Source organism: Nycticebus coucang, chromosome 10 (genome assembly GCF_027406575.1).
Source record: "Nycticebus coucang isolate mNycCou1 chromosome 10, mNycCou1.pri, whole genome shotgun sequence".
In the NCBI taxonomy this organism is placed as follows: domain Eukaryota; kingdom Metazoa; phylum Chordata; class Mammalia; order Primates; family Lorisidae; genus Nycticebus; species Nycticebus coucang.
The window spans coordinates 120,677,084-120,689,619 of NC_069789.1; the positions used below are offsets into that span (position 1 = coordinate 120,677,084).

Here is a 12,536-nt window from a genome sequence, read left to right on the forward strand (position 1 = left end):
ACCACAGCCTCCCAAGTAGCTGGGACTACAGGCACCTGCCACAACATCCAGCTATTTTGTTGTTGTTGTTGTTGTTATCATTGTTGTTTAGCAGGCCCACACCGGGTTCAAACCCACCAGCCCCAGTGCATGTGGCTTGTGCCCTAACCACTGAGCCACTGAGCACAGGCTCTGAGCCAAGGTCCTTTTATATTTCTTTTTTTTTTTTTAGAGACAGAGTCTCATTTTATCACCCTTAGTAGAGTGCCGTGACGTCACAGCTCACAGCAACCTCCAACTCCTGGGCTTAGGCAATTCTCTTGCCTCAGCCTCCCGAGTAGCTGGGACTACAGGTGCCCACCACAACACCCAGCTGTTTTTTTTTTGTTGTTGTTGTTGCAGTTTGGCCAGGGCCAGGTTTGAACTCGCCACCCTTGGTATAAGGGGCCAGCACCCTACCCACTGAGCCACAGGTGCCACCCTATTTCTTTTTCTTTGAGACAGAATCTCATTCTGTCACCCTCGGTAGAGTGCCATGGTGTCACAACTCACAGCAACCTCCAACTCTTGGGCTTGAGCGATTCTCTTGCCTCAGCCTCCTGAGTAGCTGGGACCACAGGCACCCGCCACAACACCCGGCTATTTTTTTTTGCAGTTGCCACTGCTGTTTTAGCTGGCTGGGGCTGGGTTTGAACCTGCCACCCTCTGTATATGGAGCCGGCATCCTACCTACTGAACCACAGGTGCTGCCCCTTTTCTTTTTCTTTCTTTTTTTGCTGTTTTGGCCGGGGCTGGGTTTGAACCTGCCAAAATCGGTATATGGGGCTGGCGCCCTACTCCTTGAGCCACAAGTGCCGCCCCCCCTACTCCCACTTAAAGCATATTTTTCTCTTTCTATAACAGGATCTAGGCTAGAGTCTTGTCTGATTGCCACGTCTCTTTAGCCTTCTCTCATTTAGGACATTTCCACAGCATTTCTTTGTCTTTTAAGACAGTGACTATTTGGGCGGCGCCTGTGGCTCAGCGGGTAGGGCGCCGGCCCCATATGCCGAGGGTGGCGGGTTCAAACCCAGCCCCGGCCAAACTGCAACAACAAAAAAAATAGCCAGGTGTTGTGGCGGGCGCCTGTAGTCCCAGCTACTTGGGAGGCTGAGCCTAGAGAATTGCCTAAGCCCAAGGATTTGGAGGTTGCTGTGAGCTGTGTGACCCCACAGGGGCGATAAGGTGAGACTCTGTCTCTACAAAAAAAAAAAAAAAGACAGTGACTATTTTTTAAGAGTATTGTCATCCCTCCCCCCTATTTTTAATGGAGCATTACTAATGTTTCCTCAGAATTAGGTTCAGAAGATCCCTGCAAGCGGTAACACTACACAGGTAGAGTATCCTTTTGAGGGAATCACATCTGGAGGCAAATGATGGTCATTTATCTCTCATGCCTGGCCGTGGACTCTTATTCTAAAATGGTTTACAATTGGCTCCGTGCCTGTAGCTTAGCACCTAGGGAGCCAGCCACATATACCAGAGCTGGCAGGTTCGAATCTGGCCTGGGCCTGCCAAACAACAATGATAACTACAACCAAAAAATAGCCGGGCGTTGTGGCAGGTGCCTGTAGTCCCAGCTACTTGCAAGGCTGAGGCAAGAAAATCACTTAAGCCCTTCAGTTTGAGATTGCTGTAAGATATGACGCCACGGCACTCTACCCAGGGTAGCAGTTTGAGACTATGTCTCAAAAAATAATAATAAAATAAAATGTTTACAATTTATTACTGTCATTATTTTCATGGTAATGTTGCCTCAAATTTGGGTCCTCTGAGCCGGCTTCTGTGCCCTTGTAACATGCCCCCAATCTTTTTTTATTTTCTGTGAGCACTTTTTTACTTTATGGCAGTGTATGATGTTCTCTGCTCGTCTTCTGCTTTGTCTCAGCTCTGGAATTATCCTTTGCTTTTATCAGGGAATGGCATTTCACATCGAAGTCTGAATGCTAGGTCTTTGTCTCTTGGTCTCAGGAGACACAGCTAGGAGAGATGTATTTGTGTATGCAGATGTATCACGTACATCCAAATACACATACACACATTTAAATATGTATATATATGCATAATGTTCAGTTTCATTAAAAATAAGAGAAATACCAATTAAAATTCTACTGAATTATCATTTTTCACCCATGAGATTGGCAAAAATTAAAAAACTCAACACTGTACCTATTTTTGGCAAAGTTGTGGCAAATATAGCACTCTCATACATTGAAAGAAATAATGGGAAATGATACAACCCCTACGGAGGGGAATTTGACTATATGTAACATAGCTGGGTTTTCCCTTCCCCAGCAATCCATTTCTAGGAGTTTTCCCTAAAGGCAGTCCATTTCTAGCAATCTGCCCTAAAGATAGTGCAAAAGAGTATTAATAGTCTACTACAATTCATGGAAGAAAGAAGGAAAAATGAGTACCTAACACAGAATTTATGTATCTGCTTATCTTTGTAAGGAGAAATACAGGAAGGAAGGATTAATCAGAAAATCATAGGCTGGGCGTGGTGGCTCATACCTGTAATCCTAGCACTCTGGGAGGCCTAGGCAGGTGGATTGCTTGAGGTGAGGAGTTTAAGAGAGACCAGTATGAGCAGGAATGAGAGCCTGCCTCTACTAAAAATAGGAAAATTAGTCAGGCATGGTGGTGGGCACCTGCAGTCCCAACTACTCAGGAGGCTAAGGGAAGAAGATAACTTGAACCCAGGAGTTTGTGGTTGCTGTGAGCTATGATGCCATGGCACTTTACCCAGGGTGACAGAGTGAGAGCCTGTCTCAAAGAAAAAAAAAGGAAAATCATGAAGCTAGTTTCTTAGAGTGGATGGGAAGTACTAGGGTGGAAGGGATATAAGAGAGAGCCACACTTGGTCTGAGTATACTTATTTGCCAAGTTTTGACAAATTGGGAAAAATTAGATATCATCAAATTTAAAACCTTTTGCTTTCCTTTCTTTTCTTTTATAGCACATCAGCCCTTCAAACCAGACCTAATAGCCCAGTTGGAGAAAGAAGAAAATCTTCTGGTGGTGGAAACAGAAACCCCAAGAGATGGGTGTTCAGGTGAGAACTGTGTAGCAGGAACACAGCAGCCAGAGAGCCCCTTCTAGAACACCAGTCAGAACATGTCATTTCTCTGTTTAAACTCTTCAGTGGGGGCGGCACCTGTGGCTCAGTCGGTAGGGTGCCGGCCCCATATACCGAGGGTGGCGGGTTCTAAACCCGGCCCTGGCCAAACTGCAACCAAAAAATAGCCGGGCGTTGTGGCGGGCACTTGTAGTCCCAGCTACTCCTGAGGCTGAGGCAAGAGAATCGCTTAAGCCCAGGAGTTGGAGGTTGCTGTGAGCTGTGTGAGGCCACGGCACTCTACCGAGGGCCACAAAGCGAGACTCTGTCTCTACAAAAAAAAAAAAACTCTTCAGTGGCTCCCAATTTCACACCTAGTCAATTCAAAGTACGTCAGAGGTACCTGTCCCCTCAACTCCCTTTGATTTTCCACATTCACTTACTATGGCTTGTTCAGTCTTTTCCAGTGGCATTGCCCATTGCTGCCCCTCAGACTTGTCAGTTAGAACATCTGTAAGTTGACCACTCAAGGGACTTTAACAAACTGGTCAACATATGGAACTAGGCCTGCTGTTCCAATACATACATGTAGTACATGTCTGATCTATGAAACTTAGGTCAAATTAGGAGGTGGTCAATATAAGGTGGTCAGCTATGGAAGTTCTACTGTTTATATATGGATATATATTGGGTGGTTTTGATAACACTCAAAACTATAAACGTGGGCGGTGCCTGTGGCTCAGTGAGTAGGGCACCGGCCCCATATGCCAAAGGTGGCGGGTTCAAGCCCAGCCCTGGCCAAACTGCAACAAAAAGATGGCTGGGCGTTGTGGCGGGCGCCTATAGTCCCAGCTACTCGGGAGGCTGAGGCAGGAGAATCGCGTGAGCCCAAGAGTTAGAGGTTGCTGTGAGCTGTGTGATGCCACAGCACTCTACCGAGGGTGATACAGTGAGACTCTGTCTCTACAGAAAAAAAAAAAAAAAAACTATAAACGTTATGATTAACTCTGTTTGGTAGCCCAAACTTCTCATACACTTTATCTGATATGCCTCCTATAAAATATGTTACATATTATTGTAAAAACTGAAAATTTTGCTTTTGAGAAGCCAGAGACATCACTAAACATCTCTTTTTTTTTTGAGACAGAGTCTCACTGTGTCGCCCTTGTTAGAGTGCCATGGTATCACAGCTCACAATAACCTCAAGCTCTTGGGCTTAAGCGATTCTCTTGCCTCAGCCTCTCAAATAGCTGGGACTACAGGCGCCTGCTACAACACCTAACTATTTTTTGTTGTTTCAATTATTAAGCTGGCATGGGCCAGGTGCAAACCTGCCAGCCTCTGTGCATGTGGCTGGCGCCGTAACCACTGTGCTACAGATGCCAAGCCACCTAAACATCTCTTAAAATTACCAAGCTGAGTACTTACGGATATACCTTCAAGTGTTATCCTACAATCAAAGCCCCAGAGCCTAATAACACAGAGTCATCAGCGTGAACTTTCCTTTTCTCCTTTTTTTTTTTTGAGACAGAGTCTCACTAAGTCACCCTGGGTAGAATGCTGTGGCATCACAGCTCACAGCAACCTCCAACTCTTGGCTTAAGCAATTCTCTTGCCACAGCCTCCCAAGTAGCTGGGACTACAGGAGCCCACCATAATGCCCAGCTATTTGGCCAGGCCAACTGAGCTACAGGGTGCTGCCTCTTTTTTCCTTTTTCTTAAGTTGAGAATAGGATGGAGCTTATAGATGATATTATTCAAGAACTCTCTTTTTTTTTTTTTTTTAACTTTTTTTTTTTTTTTTTTTTTGTGGAGACAAAGTCTCACTGTACCGCCCTCGGGTAGAGTGCCGTGGCGTCACACGGCTCACAGCAACCTCTAACTCTTGGGCTTACGCGATTCTCTTGCCTCAGCCTCCCAAGCAGCTGGGACTATAGGCGCCCGCCACAACGCCCGGCTATTTTTCTGTTGCAGTTTGGCCGGGACTGGGTCCGAACCCGCCACCCTCAGCATATGGGGCCGGCGCCCTACTCACTGAGCCACAGGCGCCGCCCTCAAGAACTCTTTTGAGACGAGTTCTTGCTGTGTTGCCAAGGCTGGAGTCCAGTGGCCTCAAAATATTTGGGATTTTAGATAGTTGGATTAGGGGTACTCAACCCATACCTCGTATAACCAAAGAAGAGGCATTTTCTAAGAATTCTTAGAAGTAGTGACATGAATTTTCTTTTGATTCATTCAAGTTTCATTTTATGACCTACGTGTAAAATCTTGAAATCTCCAAATAAAGCATTCACTTGTGTGTGTCTGAATTCTCTTTATCCTTATAGGAAACAAGAATCAACAAAAGATGGAGAGTATTCAAGAAGTGCAATTAAGCTACCTATCCCCCAAAGAGCTTTCTTCCTGTCCTTGGCAACAAGGTGCCAATCGGTTAATCAGGTGTCAAGATTCCATGAAAAATTTTCAAGAAAGGAATTCTCAGTTACAAGAACAAGGTGATTCCCTCTCTCAGGTTCAAGCAGGAATACCAATTCATATTTCTGAAGATGAGAACTATACATTGACTCATATAGAAGATGGTTCTAATTATATAAAAAGTCGAGAGCTTCCTTCTTGGAGGGCCCAACATTGTTGGAGGAAGATGTATCTGACAGAGTCACATAATTGTCAGTGTAGATGTCAGCACATTTTCATGAAAAGTAATTTTTGTAAGTGTAACAGCATCAGTTGGATCTCATGTCACAAAGATAATTTAGGAGTCCACAGAAAAGAAAAAAATTACAGCTGTCATGACTGTGGAGAAGATGCCATGAAGGTATCCTTACTTAATCAGGACTCAGTTCAAACAAGACAAAATCCCTTCCCATGTACTGAGTATAGAAAAGCCTTCAGTAATGACTCCTGCTCTGAAGTTCATCAGCAGTTTCACTTGCCTGAAAAGCCTTATACATACAGTCCATGTAGACAGGTCTATAGGAATAGTTCAGTTCTTCATATTCATGAGAATATTCAGAGAGAAGATGATGTTGTTGAGAGCTCACATCTGCAATCCCATCAGAGAGAGCATATGGAGGAGAAACAGTGTAAATGTAGTGAATGTGGTGAGAACTTAAATCAGTACTCCTCTGTTAACACATACGAACTTACCCACACAGGGGAGATGTCCTATAGGTGCAATATTTATGAAAAAGCTTTTAGTCATAGCTTAGACCTTAATAGTATTTTTAGAGTTGAAACTAGAGAGGAACCCCCTGAATATGAGAGTGGAAATATCTTTAATGAGAATTCATGTCTTCAAGTCCATAAGAAAATCCACACCAAAGAGAAAATATACACAAGTATAGAGTGCGGGAAGGCTTTCATTTGTAGTTCAAATCTTAGCATTCAACATAGACTTTGCATGAAAGGGAGTCCCTATAATTCTGAGGAGTATGGTAATGGCTTCAATCTGGCCTCACATTTTCAAGACCTTCAGATAGTCCACAGTAGGGAACAACCATATAAACATTATGTCTGGAGTAACAATTTCAGTCAAAATTTGTATCTTCAAGGCCATCAGAAAATTCACATTGGAGAGAAAACTTACAAGGAATGTGAGAATGTCTTCAACTGGAGTACAAAACTTAAAGATCATCAGAGAGTTCACACTGGACAGAAGCCATACAAATGCAATACATGTGGCAAAAGCTTCAGTCATAGATCAGTTCTTAATGTTCATCAGAGAGTCCACACGGGAGAGAAACCTTACAAATGTGAAGAGTGTGATAAGGGATTCAGTCGGAGTTCATACCTTCAAGCCCATCAGAGAGTCCACACTGGAGAAAAACCATACAAATGTGAGGAATGTGGGAAGGGCTTCAGTCGGAATTCATACCTTCAAGGCCATCAGAGAGTTCATACTGGAGAAAAACCATACAAGTGTGAGGAGTGTGGTAAAGGCTTCAGCCGCAGTTCACACCTTCAAGGCCATCAGAGAGTCCACACTGGAGAAAAACCATTCAAATGTGATGAGTGTGGGAAAGGGTTCAGTTGGAGCTTTAATCTTCAAATTCATCAGAGAGTTCACACAGGAGAAAAACCCTATAAATGTGGAGAATGTGGTAAAGGCTTCAGTAAGGCCTCAACTCTTTTGGCCCATCAGAGAGTCCACACAGGGGAAAAGCCATACCACTGTGATGAGTGTGGTAAGAGCTTCAGTCAGAGATCATACCTTCAAAGTCATCAGAGTGTACACTCTGGAGAGAGACCATATATATGTGAAGTATGTGGGAAAGGCTTCAGTCAGAGAGCATATCTTCAAGGTCATCAGAGAGTCCACACTAGAGTGAAACCATATAAATGTGAGATGTGTGGGAAAGGCTTTAGTCAGAGTTCACGGCTTGAAGCACATCAGAGGGTCCACACAGGAGGGAAACCATATAAATGTGAGGTGTGCACAAAGGGCTTTAGTGAGAGTTCACGCCTTCAAGCACATCAGAGAGTTCATGCAGAAGGGAGACCCTATAAATGTGAACAGTGTGGTAAAGGTTTCACTGGGTATTCAAGTCTTCAAGCCCACCACAGAGTCCACACTGGGGAGAAACCATACAAATGTGAGGTGTGTGGAAAGGGCTTCAGTCAGAGGTCAAACCTTCAAGCTCATCAGAGAGTTCACACAGGAGAGAAACCATACAAATGTGATGCATGTGGTAAGGGTTTTCGTTGGAGCTCAGGTCTTCTAATTCATCAAAGAGTCCATAGTGGTGATAAATTCTATAAAAGTGAAGTGTATGGTAAGGATTACCCTTCAGCAGAGAATCTACACAGAAATGAAGATTCTGTTTTGTTTTGAAGTCATTAAGTGGGAGCTGACATTTTCCAGTCACTAGTTTTTTAAATAGTAAAATAATCTTGTAAAAATGAAAATATAATGTTTCTGCCAACTTCAACATTCATAATGGTCAGAAGGGTTCCATAAGGGATTTTTGTCAGAATGTTACCATCAATCATTGCATAGGAGATAGGGTTTTCTAAACCAGTAAGTCTACAAAACAGTGACATTTCATAACTCAGTGGAAGTGCTCCATACTTTTTGCTAAATGAGTAAAAAGTATGTAAATGTTGAAAATTGTATTAAGCTATCCTGCAAGCAATCTTAATAAAGTCATTTCAAGTAATAATGTATTTACTTGTAGAACATCAAGCAGTATTGCAATCTGAAATAACATGAATTTGGTTGTAACCTTATTGGAGTTGGTTCCTATCCCATGTACCATCTTTAGCAGGGATGTGCTGAATTTTTGTTTGTTTGTTTGTTTTGAGACAGAATCTCACTTTGTCATACTTGGTAGAATGCCATGGCGTCATAGCTTACAGCAACCTCAAACTCTTGGACTCAAGCAATTCTCTTGTCTCAGGCTCCTGGGTAGCTGGGACTATAGGTGCCCGCACCAATGCCTGGCTATTTTTAGAGGCAGGAGTCTCACACTTGCTCAAGCTGGTCTTGAACCTGTGAACTCAGGCAATCCACCAGCCTCTGCCTCCTAGAATGCTAGGATTACAGGCATGAGCCACTGCATCCAGCTGACATGCTGAATTTCTTAACATTTGGCCTCCAGTTGAAGTTTATGTGGGCATGTATATGCATACATGTGTGCACTTTAAATGATAGCACAAACTAATAATGGTTCTGGTTAACTTTGGAAAAATGGAACACTGTATTTAACATAATTGAATTTCTACTCCTGCTATGTGTATTGAGGCAGAGTTTTACTGTAATATTTGGAAAGTGTCAGAAATAGTTACTGATTGCTATCATTTTTTTAATAAATGTCAAAAAAGTTACAGTACTTGCCTTTTTACTCTCTGTGTTTCTATCAAAGTCTATTTGATCTGACTGATTTCTAAGTGTTGACAAAGCCAAATCTACTTAGGAAAAGTTTCTGACGAGTTTGAAGGACTTTAATTTTGTCACGTTCTCTAGCCCCATACTTCTCCACTCACACAAAAAGGGAAAAGTCTTGGGTGGTGCCTGTAGCTCAAGCAGCGAAGGCGCCAGCCACATACACCAGAGCTGGTGGGTTTGAATCCGGCCCAGGCTTGCCAAACAATGACAACTATAATCAAAAAATAGCCAGGTGTTGTGGCGGGCACGTGTAGTCCCAGCTACTCGAGAGACTGAGCCAAGAGAATCACTTAAGTTTAAGGTTGCTGGGAGCTGTGACACCATGGCATCGACCCAGGGCAACAGCTTGAGGCTCTGTCTCATTAAAAAAAAAAGGAAAAGTCTTGAATTTTTCTACACATTTTGTCAAATATATTGACGATTAGGATAGCATTGTTATTTGCTTGCTAGTCTGTCTTTAAAAGCTATGTGTTTCATTGGTGACAGTGAAAAATATATGCTTGTCATCCAATATATATAAAAATATTTAATATCAGAAAGTAAAATTTACAGATGGAAATAACAGAATGTATGACTAATTTTTATAATGAGGAAGAACTGTACAATACCAGTTATTTTTTGAGACAGTTTCACTCAGTTGCCCTCCATAGAGTACCATGGCGTCACAGCTCACAGCAATCTCCAGCTCTTGGGCTAAGACGCGATTCTCTTGCCTCAGCCTCCCAGAACCTGGGACTAGAGGCGCCCACCACAACGCCTGGCTATTTTTTGTTGCAGTTTGGCCAGGGCCGAGTTTGAACCCTCCACCCTTGGCATATGGGGCCAGCGCCCTACTCACTGAACCACAGGCACCGCCCAACAATACCAATTTTTTAAACTGGAAATAAATGTCCATCAATAAGAATTTGGCTGTTTCTATATGTTCATACATTATGGAGCTACAGAAAATAGGGAATAAGTAAAAAATGATAAGAAATGGTCATGCAGGGCGGCGCCTGTGGCTCAGTTGGTAAGGCGCCGGCCCCATATACTGAGGGTGATGGGTTCAAACCCGGCCCCGGCTGAACTGCAACCAAAAAATAGCTGGGCGTTGTGGCAGGCGCCTGTCGTCCCAGCTACTTGGGAGGCTGAGGCAAGAGAATCGCTTAAGCCCAGGAGTTGGAGGTTGCTGTGAGCTGTGTGATGCCATGGCACTCTACCGAGGGCCATAAAAGTGAGACTCTGTCTCTACAAAAAAAAAAAAAGAAAAAAGAAATGGTCATGCATATTTATTGAAAATGTGAATTCTAGGGCGGTGCCTGTGGCTCAGTGACTAGAGCGCCAGCCCCATATACTGAGGGTGGCAGGTTCAAACCCGACCCTGGCCAAAACTGCAACAAAAAAAAAAAAGAAAATGTGAATTCTACCTTCATGACATCCAGGTAATTTAAGCATTTACATATATGTTCAATACATGCTCACAGACAATGTGTGAAAGATACACATGTGTGCAGTGGGTTTTTTTTTTTCATTTTTGTACTTGGTTTAAAAACATAATGAACATTTGCCAGTTTTACCAAAGAAATGATCAACTATTGAAATATTATTCCTTCTACTTAAGAACTCATCATATGAATGCTCTATTTCATTATTTGGCATTATGGCCAAAATTAAAGAAGAAAATCTCTGACACTAATTTTTAAAATTTTCTGGATTTTTTTTTTTGAGACAGTCTTACTTTGTTGTCCTCAGTAAAGTGTTGTGGAATCATAGCTCACAGCAATCTCAAACTCTCGGGCTCAAGCAATCGTTTTGCCACAGCCTCCTGAGTAGCTGGGACGATAGTCACCCTTCACAGTGCTGGCCTATTTTTAGAGATGGGGTCTTGCTCTTAGGCTGGCCTCAAACTCCTGAGCTCGGGCAATCCACTTGGCTCACCCTCACAAAGTGCTGGGATTACAGGCATGAGGCACTGAGCCCAGCAATTTTCTGGATTTTTTGAGGGTACAGAAAAATTAGCTGTTTACAGCTTTGTGTGAAATTTCTTTGGTCTCAAAGTTCACGGAGCCTAGGATGTGCTACTGGAACCCAGTAGTAGAAATTCATCACGTATTCTTCTGTCAGATTTGCTCCTGTTGGATGAATAGAATGACCAAAGCACTGGCTTAACCTGGTTTCCAAGGTGCTGGTTCAAATCGCACAGTATCATCAGAAAACCAGGGCTTCTAATGCATTTGTTTGCTGTTATCACAAGGAAAGATCATGAGAGCTCATGGAGGATGCTTTTAGTTATAAGGATCAGAAACTTCAGTATTGCTTAAACCAATTTTTTTTTTAGTTCATGTAAATGATAAGACACAGATAGGGTAGGACATGGGTCTGGGTGAGACAGGTGACTTTTATATTGCTTTTCTCTGATTATCTCATTTCTGTCCTTTTGTGCGAACTCTAACCTTCAGCTTGCTCATGATATGGCATTATCATCTACTTTTTTGTTCACAGCTGAGGGAAAAGAGCTTCTGTCTCATGTTAGTGTGTAAAGTTCTGGCTCCCCAAAATGGATAAAATTTTGGCCTTCCAATCCCCTCTTAAGACTGAGACTATGACTCAGCACCCCTAGCACAGTGCTTACAGCTCTGGCCACATACACCGAGGCTGGTGGGTTCAAACCCAGCCCGGGCCTGCTAAACAACAATGACAACTGCAACGAAAAAAATAGCCGGGCATTGTGGTGGGCACCTGTAGTCCCCGCTACTCAGGAGGCTGAGGCAAGAGAATCACTTATACCCAAGAGTTTGAGGCTGCTGTGAGCTGAGCTGTGATGCCACGGCACTCTACAGAGGGTGACATAGTGAGACTCTGTCTCAAAAAAAAAAAAAAAAAAAAGACTGAGACCTACCAAGACAATTGTTATCTACAAATAGGCTTGCCTAATCCTAGTGACAATAGACTACCCTGGGTAAAGGGAAGAATATGAGCAGATAATCCTGTGGCACAGGTACATGTGGTGACCAAAAGCCATGGATTGAGCTGGGACATTGAGAAAAATTCTCTGGTATTCCACCTTCCGCTCTAAGCATGAGGTATAATAACAATAGAGAAATTTGAAGCCGGTGGTACACTTAGATAAATATTGCAACAACAAAACCCAATTTCTGAGTAGATCAATTCAATTCTCCACTCTAACATCCTAGAAGAACAGATATGTCCAGAGAGAAAACAAAACAAAACTATTTACTTCAGTGTCTACTATTCTATATATGTTAGTTGTCATTTGATTAAGAAAAAAGAATAAAAAGTGTGGATGAGCTGCCAAGAGACAGCAGACCAATTAATAAAAATACAGAGATGGGCTCGGCACCTGTAGCTCAAGTGGCTAAGGCACCAGCCACATACACCAGAGCTGGTGGGTTTGAATCCAGCCCGGGCCTGCCTAACAACAGTGACAACCACAACCAAAAAATAGCCGGCATTGTGGCGGGCGCCTGTAGTCCCAGCTACTTGGGAGGCAGAGGCAGGAGAATCGCTTGAGCCCAAGAGTTAGAGGTTGCTGTGAGCTGTGATGCCACAGCCCTCTACCCAGGGTGACAGCTTGAG

The 12,536-nt window shown here is 43.2% G+C and overlaps 1 protein-coding gene across 4 annotated transcripts in view; it reads left to right on the forward strand.

Annotated features, from left to right (window-relative positions):
* Positions 1-9,854, forward strand: part of ZNF112 (zinc finger protein 112) — a 91,696-nt gene extending 81,842 nt beyond the window's left edge. For all 4 annotated transcript variants that reach the window (XM_053606229.1, XM_053606227.1, XM_053606228.1 and 1 more), the window contains 2 exons: positions 2,978-3,073; positions 5,404-9,854. In XM_053606229.1, the coding sequence (XP_053462204.1) occupies positions 2,978-3,073; positions 5,404-7,907 (2,600 nt within the window). In that variant the 3' untranslated portion in view covers positions 7,908-9,854. The remainder of the gene's footprint in view (positions 1-2,977; positions 3,074-5,403) is intronic.
* The last annotated feature ends 2,682 nt before the right edge of the window (positions 9,855-12,536 follow it).